Source organism: Castor canadensis, chromosome 18 (genome assembly GCF_047511655.1).
Source record: "Castor canadensis chromosome 18, mCasCan1.hap1v2, whole genome shotgun sequence".
NCBI classification, from domain to species: domain Eukaryota; kingdom Metazoa; phylum Chordata; class Mammalia; order Rodentia; family Castoridae; genus Castor; species Castor canadensis.
The window spans coordinates 28,233,517-28,250,977 of NC_133403.1; the positions used below are offsets into that span (position 1 = coordinate 28,233,517).

The 17,461-nt window shown below is 45.5% G+C and overlaps 1 protein-coding gene across 2 annotated transcripts in view; it reads left to right on the top strand.

Moving 5' to 3' along the window:
• Positions 1–17,461, top strand: part of Svop (SV2 related protein) — a 114,409-nt gene that overhangs the window by 68,270 nt on the left and 28,678 nt on the right. For both annotated transcript variants that reach the window (XM_074061018.1, XM_074061017.1), the window contains 5 exons: positions 4,144–4,207; positions 6,740–6,865; positions 8,384–8,512; positions 10,062–10,135; positions 12,036–12,112. In XM_074061018.1, coding sequence (XP_073917119.1) covers positions 4,144–4,207; positions 6,740–6,865; positions 8,384–8,512; positions 10,062–10,135; positions 12,036–12,112 — 470 coding nt within the window. The remainder of the gene's footprint in view (positions 1–4,143; positions 4,208–6,739; positions 6,866–8,383; positions 8,513–10,061; positions 10,136–12,035; positions 12,113–17,461) is intronic.

Genomic DNA, 17,461 nt, shown 5'->3' on the forward strand with positions numbered 1-17,461 from the left:
ACTGACACAAAACGCTTATTCACAAATCAAATTAATAATAGGATTCAAAATCTGTGAGTGTGATCTCATGTAGCGATTCAATCAGAGAAAGAGAGAGAGAGAGAGAGAGAGATGGGAACACTCATAGTGAAGTGGGATGAGACTCATGTGCATTTGCATTTTCCCCCCACTTTTCTCTAAAGAGTCTAAACTATGAAGCCCGAGTCTTTCTTCAGGCTCCTGAGATTTCTGCTCTGGACAGAGATGCCTTTGATTAGAACCTGGGGAAGACTTTTAACTGGTGAAGCACCTGTGTCTATACCTCTGTGGTATTGTAGAGGCCAACTTTGGGCAAGCTAGCAGCTCTGTGGAGAAAGCAAGGTGTCACAGGATGGACTCCAGAGAAGCAGAGCCTGAAGCAGATCTTCTTGCAAAAGACTTATGAGAAGTTTCCTCATCCTTGGGAGGAAGCTGTAAGAGTGAAAGAAGCAAGAAAGATAAAAGGAAGTCAGCAAGGATGTGGTTTCAGACAGTCTGCACACACACTGATCACTTGAGAACCTCAGGACGAAGACCGTTACCAGGCTGAGTGGTCTAAGAAGACATTAGTCCAGATCATCCCAGGTTCCTATGTCACTTCGACAGAGAGCTAGACAGAGACACAAATTGCAAAACAGTAGCGAAACTTTCAAGAAAAGGAAAGAAAGAGTAAGAGGAAGCCCTGCAAGATAAAAAGTGTGGGCTCTGCTAGGTGGCTCAAAGTATTGATCTCTTTGTTTAAAGACCAATTTATAAGCTGTAAGGTGGAAAAATCTGGGCAGTCCTTAGGCTGGGGCTACGGTGGTTGGCAGGTTTAATGAGCACAGCCTCATCACATGACTTGAAGTAGTCTATGCATGTGTTCATGCTAATTTCAGGCCTTTACTTATGTGTGTAATATGGAACCAATATTCATAAGCTCTTAAGTAGAGGACTTTGCCTGAGAGGTCAAATGGAGAGCAAACTTCCCTTTTACCAGGCAAGCTCGACTCAGAGGTGCCCCTTTGGACACTATCTTGCAAAGATATTTATGACTGCCAGGATGATTACAATTTAGAGGGGATTCATTGCTTTAGAGATGGCTCAGCGTGGTACTGGGGAATAGTAAAGAGAAAGCAGTCCCATGGTGGGTTATTTTTCTTGTTGTTAGCCTGCCTTAGGACCAATTGAACAATTTGGCACCAGTTATTTGGAAATTGTTAGAGACCCTTCTCCCAAGCTGTTCAGCCATTGTTCTCTTGGCAATGCATCATTCACCCTGGTGCTTGATTGGTGGGCTGCAAACAGTACTGCCCAGCCTCTCCTTGGTGTCTGGCATTGTCAGGTTAACTGCGGTGATCCCAGCATCCATTTCCTGTCATATGTGTACCCAGTACATGAGTCCCGTTGGAACAAATGGAAGACAAAATGCAAGATCCTCAGAGGATTCATTCGTATTTGACCAAATTTATGTAGCTCAATCCGCTTAGAAACAATGCTTTCAGCCTGGCATCAGTGGCCCACGCTTATAACCCAGCTACTCAGAGGCAGAGATCAGGAAAATCGTAGTTCAAAGCCAGCCTGGGTAAATAGTTCGAGAGACCCTATCTCAAAAAAACCCATCACAATAAAGGGCTGGTGGAGTGGCTCAAGATGTAGGCCCTGAGTTCAAGCTCCAGTACCGCAAAAAAGAAACAATCCTTTCAATCCTCCCTTAGGGCATGTATCAGAATTTCCTGTTAGCTAGCATTATGTTTTGACTTCGGATTTTAGTATATTTCACTACGAAGATCCACAGAGATGTTCTTTAGCTGACTACTCTGATAGACAAACTGCTCCATCAATCCTAGGAGTGTTCATGGTTCCACATGTTCCATCCCACCGAGGCCAGGGAGTGGCTTTTTGTACCCACGTACCAGGGGCGAGTCACTAGAGGCAGCTGCAAGGGGCCACACTGACCTGGGAGGTCTAAATGGGCCTTCAGCACCAGCTGCCTCCAAAGGCTTAGAGGAAATTGGTCTCCCTTTGCCCCACTGCCAATCCAGGAGTGTGGCAAGAGGTTGCCTAGTAGTTCAGCTGCCAGGCTCCAGTGGAAGAGGTGGGACAACATTCCCTCTGTCCAGCACACCAAAGACTGAGGAGGTGGGGGAGGGAAGTGGGACACAGCCAATGCATTTGGAACCTTGGTCATACTGTGCAAGCAAATAAACTGAGCAAATAAGTAATCACTTTGAGGGTAAGGAGACCCAGGTTTCTCATTTGAAGAGAATTGTTAACTCGGAATTGGAAAGGTTAGAAAGACTGGGATGGAAAGAATCACAGTGGACTCGTGTTTTAAAATAACTATACACAGAAAGATATAGAAATAGATTTATGGGCAGGGCATGTGGCAGAGACAAAGAGGAGATAGACAATTATTTATTGTCTAGGTAGATAAATGATACATAACTGGATTAATAGATGATAGATCAATATAGAGATGATAAATAGCTAGATGGTAGACAGATTGATGATGGATGGATGGATAGATAGAATCTCTTAGCACCATCCACTGAAAGAGCCTTTTAAAAGCACTGACATGGGGGGAGGGGGGAGAAATGACCCAAGCATTGAATGCACATATGAATAATAAAAAACCAAAAATAAATAAAAGCAGTGACATCCCAGTAGCATTGAGCATAACTGGCCACTCTAATTTTGGTTTCTAAATTCCATCTTCACCAAAGAGTATCAGGGCTTCTGAGAAAAATGGTGATATCTAGGGCTGGGGTAAGAAAAGTACAAGAGGAGCTGGACATATTGTGCCAGGAAGTAAGGAAGAGCTCAAAGAATAATGGCAAAGTGTCAAAAAGACAACAGGAGCCACTAGCCAGACCTGAGCACCAAAAAAATGAGTTAAAACTCAGTGGATAAAATCAGAGTCCACAAGTCCATAAGATTAAATGAATAGCTAGATGGAGATTGACAGATGATAGATAGACAGACAGACAGATAGATGATGGATAGATAGATAGATAGATAGATAGACGATAAATAGATAGATAGATAGCTAACATAGGACTGGAGGTGTGGCTCAAGCAGTAGAATGCCTGCTTTGCAAGTGCAAAAGCCCTGAATTCAAACCCCAACACCACCAAAAAATACATACATACATACATACATACATAAATAGACAAGATAGTTCACAGGGAGAAGTAAGTACTTCCTTATAGTAGGTCATTAACTAATGAATGCAAAAGGAGTGAGGGAAAATGAAAACACATTCTTGCCATCACAGGGGTATTTGATTTTAGCAGAAACAGCAAATGGTTACAGCTGGTGAACAGGATATGCACATGAACAGGATATTGACATGATCTCTGAGTATTTCCCCAGGAGGTCCTTACTAATCACAAAAGAAAAGTACTAACTTAAGGTGGAGGAACCCATTTGAATGCAACTTGATCCCCAACAAGGATTAATATCACCAGTGATAGGCAGGCTGACGTCACACACCCGTGACGTGATACTCTGGGAAGGGCTGCCATCGGCTCTGTGGCTCCTGCCAAGAAAACATGGCCAGACATCAGTGGGCCCAGGATGAACATAGTACAGAATAAAAGGCCTGGATTCCTCAAGAGCCTTAGGAACACGAACTGGACCGACTTTCCCTGTTTCCCCTAGACTTACTGTGCTGTAGGCAGGCCTGAGTTATGGAAAGCAGTTATGGAATCTGAGGATGATTTGGGGACTCAATTAAGAATGCAGATGCCAGCTGGGCACTGGTGGCTCATGCCTGTCATTGTAGCTACTCAGGAGGCAGAGATCAGGAGAATCACGGTTCAAAGCCAACCTGGGCAAATAGTTCACGAGACCCTATCTCAAAAAAACCCATCACAAAAATAGGACTGGTGGAGTGGCTCAAGGTGTAGGCCCTGAGTTCAAACCCCAATAATAAAAAAAAAAAAGAACGCAGATGCCAGAGTGCCATCCCTGAGAGTCTGGTTTTGAAGGTCAAGACATTTCCACTTTTAGCTGCATTCCCAGGAAATTGTGATGCTGTATGCACTGATCCATCTTGCTGGAATACTGCCTTAGAAGATCAGAAACTAACAATCTTCCCACCTACCCCTGAACTTGACCCTCTCTGTCTCTTTGCTTGCCCAGGGTGACGCTCTACGCCGAGTTCCTCCCCATGAAAGCCAGAGCCAAGTGTATTTTGCTGATCGAGGTAAGGAGGAGGGTGGCTGGATCTCTAGAGAACGCTGCCTGGCAGGTGAGGTTCTCAGGTGTCCTGAGGCACAGGACAAGCAAAGGAGATTTTAAGAAAAATATCATGCAAAGTCTTAAATGGATAGTTATATTGAATTCTGACACGGCTGTCATATAGTATGGATAAATTTTTCAGATGACAAGAAAAATCAATTGATTGTACTTTTAAGAAAATGGTAGCAGATAGGTGGTAAGTGTTTCATTTGCAAATGCCTTCTGACAGTCGGGTTGAACCATGCAGCTTGAAATTGACCAGATTCCTGCGAGCCCCTCTCTTCACCCTGCATGGCTGTTTTTACCAGACTAGTCCATATCATAGAGATTGCGCATAGGGCACCTCTGCGCTGCTTTAAAACTCTCATGGCTCCACCAGTTCCTCTCAACCCTCCTTCTGCCAGGGTCTGTGACCTATTTTCCAACCTTAACCTGAAAGATCTCAGGGCAAATCCATAGCTTTTCAAAGTGCCCTCTCCACACAGTGGCAGAATGCTTTATTTGCTTCTGCTGGACACTGATGTCCACGGTATTGATTGGGAAAACGCTTGGACCTTCCAGTCACTGTGACCACACTAAGATTATTGATCACATTGACCTCACAGCCCAACTTAACCATCCTGACCATTTTCTGACCAATTAGAGTGACAGTCAACTGGTCCACCCAGGTGTGGATGAATCAGTTGTTTAAATATTGAGATATACCTGGACTAGCTGATTCTGAACCTTGAACAACTCTTGTCACGTCACCTAACACACTCAGTCCTCTCTTAGGACTTCCTAGAGTGTCCCATGATCCAGTAACTAAAGAACTCATTCCTGGCTTCATGGAGGTAGGGGAGTGTATGACCAATGTCTACTCTGATTGGTCAGTGCCCTTGCTATACTAATTGTTAGACATTTTGACTGTCACCCCTGGTTGTCAGCAGCAGAAATGGACTGTGGTTCCCTTAAGGAAAGGAAGGCCCTTGAGGTTCCAGAACTTACCAGGTTGCCAGAGGACCAGGTTTTAGAGTAGGCAACCAGTTGTAGAGTGGGTTCCCCTACAGGAAACAGTGTCCTTAAATCAGCGTCATTACCAAAGGCACCGGCTACATATCCCCAGCGGGACAGTCCTACCCAGGGGCAAAGGAGCAAAGGGAGGGGACAGCTAGCCACCCAGAGAGTTGCAAGAAGGCTGATAGAGAGGAGCTGTGACCTTCAGCTGAGGGACACAGGCAGCAGAGCATGACCACCCTGCCAGGGGCAGCCAGGGAAATAAGAGGCAAAGAGAAGGCAGCCTCAGGAAAGAGGCTGTTCTGATGAAGGATTCCAGGCACCATGGGCAAGAGAAATGGATGTCAGTAGACAGAACCAGTGTGTCCGTGTGTACTTCCATGTGCACAGCAGCACTGTACACAATCGTTAAGATGTGGAACCCACCCAAGTGTTCATCAGTGGACACATGGACAAGCAAAATGCAATATATACACAGAAAAGAATAGTATTCAGTCTTAAAAAGGAAACACATTCTTTCCTTGGTTCATCATGGATGAACCAAGAATACTTTATTTCTTTACTTTTATTTTTTTGTGACACAGGGGTTTGAACTCAGGGCCTACACCTTGAGCCACTCTACGAACCCTTTTTTGTGATGGGTTTTGTTGAGATAGGGTCTCGAAAACTATTTGCCTGGACTGGCTTAGAACCTCGATTCTTCTGATCTCTGCCTCCTGAGTAGCCAGGATTACAGGTGTGAGCTGCCAGCGCCTGGTCAGCCAAGAGGACTTTATGCTAAGTGAAGTAAGCCAAACACAAAAAGACACTTCCACGAGGTAGTTAGAGTAGTCAAAATCATAGTGACAGGGTGGGGGCAGTGACATATTCCTGAAATCCCAGCACTTGGGAGGCTGAAGCAGGAGGATCTGAGTTTGAGGCTAGCCTGGCCTATCTAGAGAGGTCAAGCCAACATGGGCTATGTGGCAAGACCCTATCTAAAAAAACCACTAAAAATGTCATAATGACAGAAAATAGAATAGAGGTTGCCAGGGGCCGGGGAGGATGGGATGGGGACTTAGTGTTTAGTGCATATGGTTTTTGCTTTGCCAGATGAGAACAGTCTGGAGACAGATAGCTGGGTAACATTTTGAGTGTCTGCAATACCACTCACCTGTGCAATTAGAGATGGTTAAAATGGTACATTTTATGTGTATGTTACCAGAATAAAAAAAAACAAACAACAGAAACCAAATCAAAACCAAACTCTCAATGTGTGTGATGTCACCTATCATGCTGATAAGACATAATACTGACTGTATTGGTCCCTTGCTGGAGCTCACAGGTTGTGCCACTGCTGTGGGCACCATGTAAATATCCAGTGTGCACGGGACTGCAGGAGGGACCCATGGACCTCATACGGAGCACAGGAAAGGGTGGCCCCTTGTGCACAGTGACCGCAGAATTGCTTACTGTGAGGACCGTGCTACCCCTGCCGCTGACCCCCGTTCTCCTGTGCCAGGTCTTCTGGGCCATCGGAACGGTATTCGAGGTTGTCCTGGCTGTATTTGTGATGCCCAGCCTGGGCTGGCGTTGGCTGCTCATCCTTTCGGCTGTCCCACTCCTCCTCTTTGCTGTTCTGTGTTTTGTAGGTATCTTTTAACACCCTCCTTCCCTTCCTGGCACATCACTATCCACCGTGTTCCTGTGGGGAGGGGGTGGGAGAAAACACCAAAGCCTCCACTGAAGACTATTTTTTAAAATAAGGCAATGAGGAGTGGAGCGTTAGATTTCCTCCAGATAGATACTTTGGAGAGATTCCCCAGGGAGTGCGCTGGGATGGGACAGACGCGGGCCCCATCATTGCAAGCCCTGCACTTAAAGTGACTGTATGGGATTCATCAGGACTCTTCAGTGGCAAGAGACAGAAACCCAATTCAAACTGGCTTGAGGGGAGGGGGAGGGGGAGGTGGCACAAACAATGTATCCACATGTAAGTAAATGTAAAAACAATAAAATAAAAGGCGAGAAGAAAAAAAAATCCATCCATATAACCAAAATAAAGGAAAAAATTGAGGAACGAGGGAAATGAGGAACAGAACACAATTGACAAATATTAAAAAAAAAAAAAAACTGGCTTGAGTAAAACAGGGATGGATATATGATAGAAGATTAAATAGCTAGCTTCAGGCATAGCTGAACCCAGGAGCTCAAACGAGTTGTTCATCCCATCCTACTTGTAAACCTACCCAATAGCGATAGCATGGCACACATTCATCATTTCATGTGTAGAACACATGCTCTCAAGGGCTTTGAAGACTTCTACATGCAGACACCAGCCAGGGAAGGGAAAGTGGAGACTTGCTTCTTAAATATCTTGGCCAGCCACATTCTGTTTACATGCCATTGGTGACAGCAAGTCACATGACCTCTCCTAGGTGCAAGGGAAACTGGGAAATGTAGTCCATGGTTAGGCAGCCCCATCCAAGGGCAATTCTACACCATGGTAAGGGAAGCATGAATTTTGGTGAGCGTTAGCAATTTCTGCTATAGCCCCATTTTACTGAGGAGGAAACTGAGGCCCGGGGAGGCCAGATGGACATGTCAAAGAACACCAGAACTCTAGTGTGAACCAGAACTTCTGACTCCTGGTCTTATGCTTTCTCTACTCCATCTGCTATTTGTTTTTTCTCTACTCCATGTGATGCTTTGTTTCTCAGAAGTGTTTTTATCTGTCACTTGGAGTTGAGACTCTGTTAGGCTCCACAGTCTTCCTGATTTCTTTCCCTTGGCCTGTGTTTGAAGGTGACACTGAATACAGTAGCGTTTCTTGAGAGTTGAGGGTGAGATTTTTGATGGTGGTCTTTTTAATGCAGAACTCTGAAGGCAACACAAAATAATAGTGATGACAACTGTGACAACAATAACCACTATGTTAACCAGTGCCAGGCACCTTAATCCTCTTAACACCACCATTTTCACCAGCATTTTATGGATGGAGGTACAGTGAGAACAAGTCACTAGCCAGGGTCACACAACCATATAAAAACGGCAGAGTCAGTATTTGAAGCCAGGTCCCCACCCATGCAGACCCCTTATGCAGATGAGTGTGCTGGGAACTCTGTCCCACCCTAACCGGCCATGCCTGGGTCTCCTGTCCCCTCAGTGGCTGCCGGAGAGTGCGAGGTATGATGTGCTGTCTGGGAACCAGGAAAAAGCCATCGCCACCTTAAAGAGGATCGCGACAGAGAATGGAGCTCCCATGCCACTGGGCAAACTCATCATCTCCAGACAGGTCAGCGTCCCCTGTGACTAGGGCCTGTGCGTCCATGGGCGTGAGGGCCACGTGAGCACGTGGGTGGTTGAGTGTGTAGATCCAGGATGGACTTGCACCTGTTTCTGTGCGTGTGTCTGTATGTACCTGGAGTGGGTGGGTGTGGTAGGCAGGACCTGCAGGAGGTATTCAGCAATAACAATCTGTATTTCACTGACAGCTTCTGAAAATGCTACCTGGAGAATTTAGCCAGTGACTGGAGGAGTAGATGAATGTTGGGACTGCCTCTGCTTTGGTTTTGCCTGTTGGCACTGACCCAATTTGATTTGCAAATGCAAAAGGTGTGCAATAAAACCACATTGGAGCCAGGTGCCAGTGCTCACACCTGTAATCCTAGCTACTCAGGAGGTAGAGATCAGGAGGATTGCAGTTCAAAGCCAGCCCAGGCAAATAGTTTTCGAGACCCTATCTTGAAAAAAACCCTTCACAAAAAAGGACTGGTGGAGTGGTTCATGGTGTAGGCCCTGAGTTCAAACCCCAGTACCACAAAACAAACAAACAAACAAAAAACACATTGGCAACTGAAGATGGCCAAGTGTGGGGTTCACACCTAAAATCCCAGAACCTGAAGCAGGAGGATTGCAAGTTCAAGGAAAGTAGTGAGAGCTTGTCTCAAAAAAAAAAAAAAAAGGCCAAGTGCTGTGCTCATGCCCTGTAATCCCAGCTACTACGGAGGCAGAGACTGGGAGGATTGCTGTCTGAGGCAACTCTGGGCAAAAAGAGAGACCCCATCTCAACAAACAAGCTAGACCCCATCTCAACAAACAAGCTGGGAGTGTTGTAACTCCAGATACATGGGAGGCATAAATAGGTGGATGGTGTAGGTAGAGGATTGTGGTCCAAGGCCAACCCCAGGGAAAAAATGCGACCGTATCTGAAAAATAACTGAAGCTTGAAAAAGGCTGGGGGAGTGGCTCAAGTGGTACAGGGCCTGCCCAGCAAGCGTGAGGCCCCAAATTCAAACCCCAGCACTGAAAAAAAAGGAACCAAAAACATAAAGAGAGAACACTGGAAAGCAAAGATTTAATTCTTTAATAAATATCGATAAATTCTTTTAAATTCTATAGAATTGGCAAACAGGTCAGTTAGTCAATACTTGGGCACATTGGCCTGTGCTGAGTTGGCTTTTCAGCATATTAATTGCTGTAACCTTGACCTGGAGTTGGCCTTGGGGTAGTTGTGTGTATGTGAGTGTTTGTGTGTGAAGTGGTTGCACACTCCTTTATTTTTCTAGCTCCAGAGTCTATGGAACTCCCTAAGAGTCCTGCATGGGTGGGTAGGGAGCCCCAGGTGTCTGGGGTCTGTTTCCTGGCTCCAGGGCTCAGGTTAGAGGGCGTGGGATGGCCCCATGGCTGGAGGGGCCATGGATTTGAGTCCTGGCTTCTCAGAGCCCACACGTTCTGCCCACTGGAAACTCCCTTCCAGCAATAAGTGTGCATGGACCTCATGCTACCAGCCGGGCCCCCACCTGGAGGGGAGAGAATAAACAGCATTCCTTGTCTTGAAACAGGAAGACCGAGGCAAAATAAGGGACCTTTTCACGCCACACTTTAGATGGACGACTTTGTTGCTGTGGTTTATATGGTAGGTAAGACCTGTGGGTTGGCCACTTTGCCTGGTTTGGGCCTCTGTGTGAATGCCAGCCTGTGACAACCCTTTGCTCTCAGGCAGCATTTGTAAATTTCACTAGTTTGAACATCACCTCCTGATTTCTGCATATCCAGGTTATTACCTGGACTATTCATTTCCTCATCTATTTCTTTACCTGGGTATTTGCTTGGATAAGCATCTTTTAAAAGAAACTTTGTCTCTCTCCTTTAAAGGAAAACACACAATTGCAGGCCATAGGTAGAAAGCGACCTTAAAGATAAACAAAGTAAAAGTAGTTATACTGATGTTTACCAAGGCAATGAGACAGACTGGGAGGAAGGCAGGTGTAGAAGACTCAATAGGACCAGGGAAGGAAGGTGGCTCACACCTATAATCCCAGCTATTCGGGAGGTGGAAATCAGGAGGATCCTAGGTTCAAGGCCATCCCATGCAAAAAGTTAACAATACCCTCATCTCAATAAGTGGTAGTGCAGGAAGCCTAGATAGAAGGATTGTGCGGTTAAAGCCCCACCCCAGGCAAAAAGTGAGACCCTACCTGAAAAATAACTAAAGCAAAAAAGGGCTGAGAGTGTGGCTCAAGTGGTAGAGCGCCTGCTGCAAGGGCAAGGCCCTGAGCGCACAAGTAAGACTGGGATATGACCAAAACAATTGAAGGAAACTCAAAAGGGAGTTTTCCGCAATGAGATTTAACATTTCAGCTGGGTCATTGTCTTCCTCCTTTCCCATATTGCCTTCGTACCACTGGTGGCACCTGATCCATAGTTTTGAGAACCAGAATTTGGCCACTATGGCCATTCTTGGAACATTGAGCTCTGATCTTGTTCAATTTTTCTAAACAGTTGTGGCAGGGGACAGGAGGGAAGGCATTTATAGAGAGTGATTATCTTACTCTCCACAATAAATCAAATTTCAACCATCCTTTCAACACTCTACCAAATCGGGTACACAGCACCTGCTATGTACAAAGTGGGCCTGGCTTAAGGCTTTCTGTTCTTTTTAAACTTGTTCTCAATTCTCCTATTCACCTTTTGGCAGAGGGGCTAATTAGTAGGGTAGGGGCCCTCAGGTGGTCAGTCACAGGGAAGGGCAGAGAAAAGCTTCTATGAAACACAGAGCTGGGCTCCAGCTCTGTCCTGGCATTCGTATGAGCTGAATCAACACACCAGACACTTATTAAACACCTGCTATGTCCCCAGTACACCTATGGAGCTGCAGGATTGTGAAGAAGAGGGTTGGACTGGGGTGGGGGATGCAGCTTAGTGGTTAAGTGTTTACCTAGCATGTATGATCCCCACTACCAGGGCGGGTGGTGGTGGGGTATGTGACAAAGTTGAGAACACTCACTTTTGAGAGCACCGTTTTCTGAGTTATATGAAATTGTAATCCAAGGGGATCAATGTCCTTGGCTTCTGATTATTTGGGAGTCCCCACATAGGATGAGAACGGTCCTGCAAATTGCAGTAGTCACCCAGGAGTTAACAAGCTACAACATTAGCTCTGAAATTCTAAAATCATGTCCAAGTTCACCAAGTTGCTCCAGAAGCTACAACAGATGTCACTGGGACTGTTTCCTTCCAAATTTGATCCCCAGAAAACTTTTCCTTTATTACCAGTTGTTTCGATAGCCTTGGGGGAGGGGCAGCTATGGATTTTGGATTTTTCCAAGGACATGTAAGCACTTCCCTTTGTCACATCACTGTGCTTCCTGCCTGCCTGCTACCTTCCTGCTCCACAGCCCCCAAACCCAGTGGGGTCCACAGACTGATCCTGCTGCTGCAGATGTAGGCCCTTGGTGTGTGGGGGAGGTGAGGAAGGCGGAGAGGATTCATGTTTCTTTGACCTTCTGTTTTTGGTTCTCGCTTGCTCCTGCCAGGTTTTGCAATGCATTTTCATACTATGGATTAGTTCTGCTCACCACAGAGCTCTTCCAGGCAGGAGACGTCTGCGGCAGTGAGTATCCCACTTCTTTTCACCCATCAGCCACCTGCCCTGCACGCACAGGCACAGTCACACACCTCCCACACCAGGTGCCACCCTCACCGACCTGGCCCAGCTCAAATTCCATGGTTTCCAAGATCATGTCTGATGGTGCTGACATGTTCAGAGTTACCCCTAATGTCAGGATTTCTGTTCTGAAGTCAGCACTGTTAAAGGTAGACTGATTGCCACGCATGGTGGCTCACACCTGTATCCCAGCTACTCAAATTGGGAGGACAGTTGTTCCAGGCCAGCCCAGGCAAAAAAACTAACTCCATCTCGACTAATAGGCTGAGCCTGGTGGTACACACCTGTATACCACAAAGTATAAATAGGAGGACTGCAGCTGAGACTGGCCCAGGCAAAGAAAGTGTGTGACCTTATTCAAAAAATACTTAAAGCAGACTGGTGGGGTGGCTCAAGTGGTAGAGCACCTTCGCAGCAAGTGGGAGGCCTAAGTTCAAACCCCAGGACCACCAAGTAAATGGTAAACTGAGGCACATTGATATCTTAGAGTTTTGCCAGGTGCCACTGGCTCACACCTGTAATTCTAGCTACTCAGGAGGCAGAGATCAGGAGGATCACAGTTCAAAGCCAACCAGGGCAAATAGTTCCTCAAGACCCTATCTCAAAAAACCCTTCACAAAAGAAAAAAAAAAAAAAGGGCTGGTGGAGTGGCTTAAGGTGAAGGCCCTGAGTTCAAGCCCCAGTACTGCAAAAAAAAAAAAAAATCTTATTTTATTGAGCAGTTAATGATTGATGAGTTTCAGGCGGTTTGAGCTCTACTGAGGGCCATAAGGGGAAACATTTGTCAGTATTATTAAAAGACTGAATGACAAGTTCAAAGATCTTATGGCGGGAGTGTGGCTTAGTGGAGGGGCACGTGCGAGGCCCTGGATTCAAGCTCCAGCAGACTGTCTTCGGGGTACAGACTCGAGTTTTAGGTACAAATAGAGGATGAGTGGGGCAGGGGGAAGGAGGCCTGCATTGTTGTGTCACAGCTAGTCATGGTCACAAGTCACAGATGTGGTTGGTAGTCAGTTGTTCATATCTCAGAATTAGTCGGGGGCCTCCTTACAATGAGAAAGTTATTGCTACCTGTTGGGCTGTCCCTCGGAGGCCCTGCTGTGCCTTTCTTTGGGGGCAGTTTCCCTTGTAAAGGTGTTACCCCTTAGTCCAGAGAGCAAGAGAGCAAGATGAATAGGATACAGATACAAAATTTGCAGGTCAAGTGGAGTCCGTGTTTTCCAGCAAGAGCAGTTTCTAAGGACCTGTACAGGCCTTAGCCCCAGTGTTAGCCCACTGGGTCAGGTAGACAGGCCTCTTCTCATTGGTTGCTATGAATCTGGTCTTTTTGGAGAACTGGCCCCTTTCAAAAGTCATTTTAACTCTGTCACTTAGTATGTGTGACTCCATTCTGCTTTGGTCTGGCCTGCTGGGGCTTAGTACAGGAGCTCAGTCCTGGACAGCCCCCTACCCCACCACACCATAGGTGCACACAGAAGCAAGTCCAAGAAAAGGGTTGGTTGGTTAGTGTGGAAGAGTGCCCTAAAGCCCCTCACAGAGGTCAGCTGGCAGTTTCTGATTGGTTAATTTACTCTGAGCTGGGTTCCAGTTTGCTTACAGAGGACCCCAGAACACTGGGGCTCTCTCAGCCAGTTAATTCTTCCTAACAGCACTTAGGATAAGAGTGACATAGCATTTAAAATTATCATCCCCTTGTGCCCCCACAAACTACAGTCCTCAGTTTTAAGGATCCTGTGCAGCCATGCTAATTCGAGCTCTGCCCTGGCCATATAAGAGAATCATAGGCATTGGTGATGGAACCCAGAGTCCATGCTAGGCAGGCACTTTTCCACTGAGCTGACCCTCAGCCCCACCTGGGGGACCTTTTAAACAATGTTCAGGCCACAATTTAATCAGTCTGGGTGTGGCCCAGGCATTAGTGAGTTTTAAAAACGCTCCAGGTGATTCCATTATGAAGTTGGAGATGGGACAAAAGGAAGAAATAAAAAGAAAGGTCTATAAACAGATATCTGACTTATCAAACCAGTCTGTTTTAAGAAAATACTAGATTCCTAGCATTGAATTTAGGATAGAACATAAAGTAGTCACAGTCCTGCTTACGCCCAGGGTTTGAATGGCATAGTTTCCAACATCTCAGTCTGAGCTAGTAGTTTGATTTATTGGGCTGGGAGATGTAGTTCAGTACTTAGTACGCAGGAGGCCTTGGGTTTGATCCCTAGCACCAAAAAAGAAAAACAAAAACAAAACAGAGAAAAAGGGTTTTCTTGTTGGTGTAGGGATTTGAAGAGATGGTGGAGGCCCACATCAGAGAGGGTGTGGGAGCACCTAAGCTGAACGCTCTGCAGAGAGCCCAGCGACAGACCCGGTTATAGGGTTTGGTGTTTGAGCATGGACAGCACTCCTCACAGTGTGTTACCAAAGGGAAGGACAAGTGTTGATGGCACTGGGGCAGTCAGGGATCAGAAGATTTCCATGGAAGAATCTCTGGGTGTAAGTGGAGTTTATTAAAAGGGGAGGACCTGGTGATTCTTAATAATCAATGAGTGGGGCGATCCCTGGGCCAGGTGAAGGGGTCTGAGTTGTACCTGAGCTAGAGCAGGATAATGTACACACATTTGCAATTGTAAAGAAGGCTCAGAGAAAGAGAGGAATGTTCAACCTGAAACACAATATTAAGTTGTACATTTCCCAACTTTCCCTAATTCTAGCCTGCCTCAAAAGGGTCTCACAAGGTGGAAGGTTAGCAGGGATTTATTTTAATAAAACAGGATATAGTAGGGAGAAATAGGAAAAGGAAGGAAAAATCTCTCCTGCTTCACACATAGGAGGTGGGAGTGAAGAAGACTCCAAATGGTGCATCTTGTCTGGAGTCTGTACTTTCTGAGCTGGGGACTCCCATCTTGAATTCCCATCTAGATGTGTGGTCACATTGTTACCAGAAAAATATTGCTGGTAGCTGATAAATACCTCGATTCTTGTGTTCAGTGGAGAAGAATTCAAGCAAGACACAAAGATTATAGTAAAATTAATAGTAAAGCTTATTAGAAAAGGAATACGCTTTCAATAGACTAAAATTGGGTTGTCTTGAGGGTGAGAATGACAGGTTAGGCTTAAAAGTAGGAATGTTTATTGATGGACTTTTAGCTTTGGGTCTGTTTGGTCCTTGGGATGAATTCTTGGACTTGAAAGCATCATTGTTTTGTTAAATCAGAGATTAACTGTGTGGACTACCAGTTCTTGCTCTTAACTGATAGAGAATTTTTGTTTGAAATTCCTAGTCTTTGCTCTATCAGACATCAAGAATGCAGCTCTTTGATCTGGGTCTTTGTTTTGTTAAGTTTACCTGTGTAAACTTTCAGCATCAGGCCTGGCTGATGTTTAGATGTGGATTACTCTTTTTTTTTTTTTTTGTGGTACTGGGGCTTGAACTCAGGGCCTTCACCTTGAGCCACTCCACCAGCCCTACTTTTGTGAAGGATTTTTCAAGATAGGGTCTCACAGAACTATTTGCCTGGGCTGGCTTTGAACCATAATCTTCCTGATCTCTGCCTCCTGAGTAGCTAGGATTACAGGCATGAGCCACTGGCGCTGGTTGCATTACTCTTGAGTAAGGAAAGGATTAAGCTTTTTTTTTTTTTTCTCAAAATTCTTTTTTTTTTTTTCATTTATTCACATGTGCATACATAAGCTTTAGGTGAATGTCTGACTTCAAAGCATCCTGTGATAACCCCTGGCTTCTGGCTACTTGATCTTAAGAGACTAGTGGAGGTGGGAAGTTGAATTACAATATTTTTTTTTCCTTTCTTCCTCTTGGGGCCACACTCATGTCTAAGTGCTGCCTATCAACATTACCTAGCAACTCTTAATCATTTTGCTGTTTCCAAGCATAGAGAAAATGGGGTTAGGGTGAGTCTGCTTCCCAAAACATGGCTGAGTTGGGTCTTATTGTTGCTGGAAACATGGAGATAAGTGGCCTAGCCCTACCCCAAACACAGAGATAATAGGCTTAATTTCAGGGTGTTCCTTTCAGATGAAGAATCCATTCATCAGACCTGCCTTTTCTTTGTTTTTCAACCTATTCAGTGAGTTTGCCAGTTACTTAATATCTAAAGGGAGAAGGGAGGATGAGGAGGGGAGAACTTGCATCTCTGACTTTTCAACTTTACTTCCTGTTCTGTTTTAATTCTGGCCTGAGTCTGTTATCTATCCTGCCTCAAGTGGCCATGCTTATGCTAAGCAGAGGATTCAGCTGAATGTTAGAAAGCAGAGATTGGCCCTGTGCAGGTGGCTCACACCTGTAATCCTAGCTATTCCCCCTGAGAGACAATATTCCAAAACATTCTTTTTTGGGGGTTGCTGAAGGGGCACAATCCATCTTCAGTATCTGCTTCGAGCTGACAAGGGACAGCAGACCCTACCTATAAAGGGAAATTGTCTCTCCTATTTCTTCCCCTGGGGGCACATTTGGACACAAGGTGTCTGAATTATTGTCCGCACAGTTAAGGATTCTCGTGGAGATCTGGATTACTCATGGAGACTCTCATTTGTTTGTAGAGCTCAATAGCCTTGTTGCCTCACGATTTGGGTCCTAAAGACTTTTATTCTGGAAGAGAGAAATTGGTTTAGAAGGCATGACTTGAACATTAACCCTGACAGGAGCATCAGAAGGGGCCCTGCAGGTGTGGCAGGAAGGACAAAGTAATTTTGAGAAGTGACAAGGACTCTTACGGTTACTTTACCTGTAGGTGTTTATACCTGTAGCTGTTTTTAACTCTTAGATGGCCCTGTGTTTTGGACTGTGGTTAAAGGCTGACTGCATTAGGTGTACCAGGGACCAGGTGTGAGTTCAACTGGAGAGTAAACATCAGTGAGTCAGTTCTGTACAGAAGGCTCTTAGCATCCCTGAGCAGAAGTTAGATACCATCGAAAGTTCTGTTGCCTTTGCTTAAACGGAAGGCATGAGTTTACCTTTTGCCAGAAGCCCAGAAGGGTTAAATATTAAAGTATCTATGTAAGAGCCCCTTTTTAAAATTTCTCGGCTTTGGTTACTTTCAGAGGTCTGGCATAATTGACTCCAGCTGGGTCTGGAGATGTCCCCTCATTTGTGCAGTCCTTTTGAACTGTCTCGGGTGGCTAAAGGCCACTTGTTCCTCTGAGAAGTTGGGGGATGATGACTGCTCAGGAATCATGTTCTCTTAAACTATTTCTCTCAACAGTCGTCTCTAAAAATTTTGCCAGCTTGGCAGTTCTGTCCCTCAGTTGCTGGAGTTCTCCCCAGGAAAGTCAGATTCTATC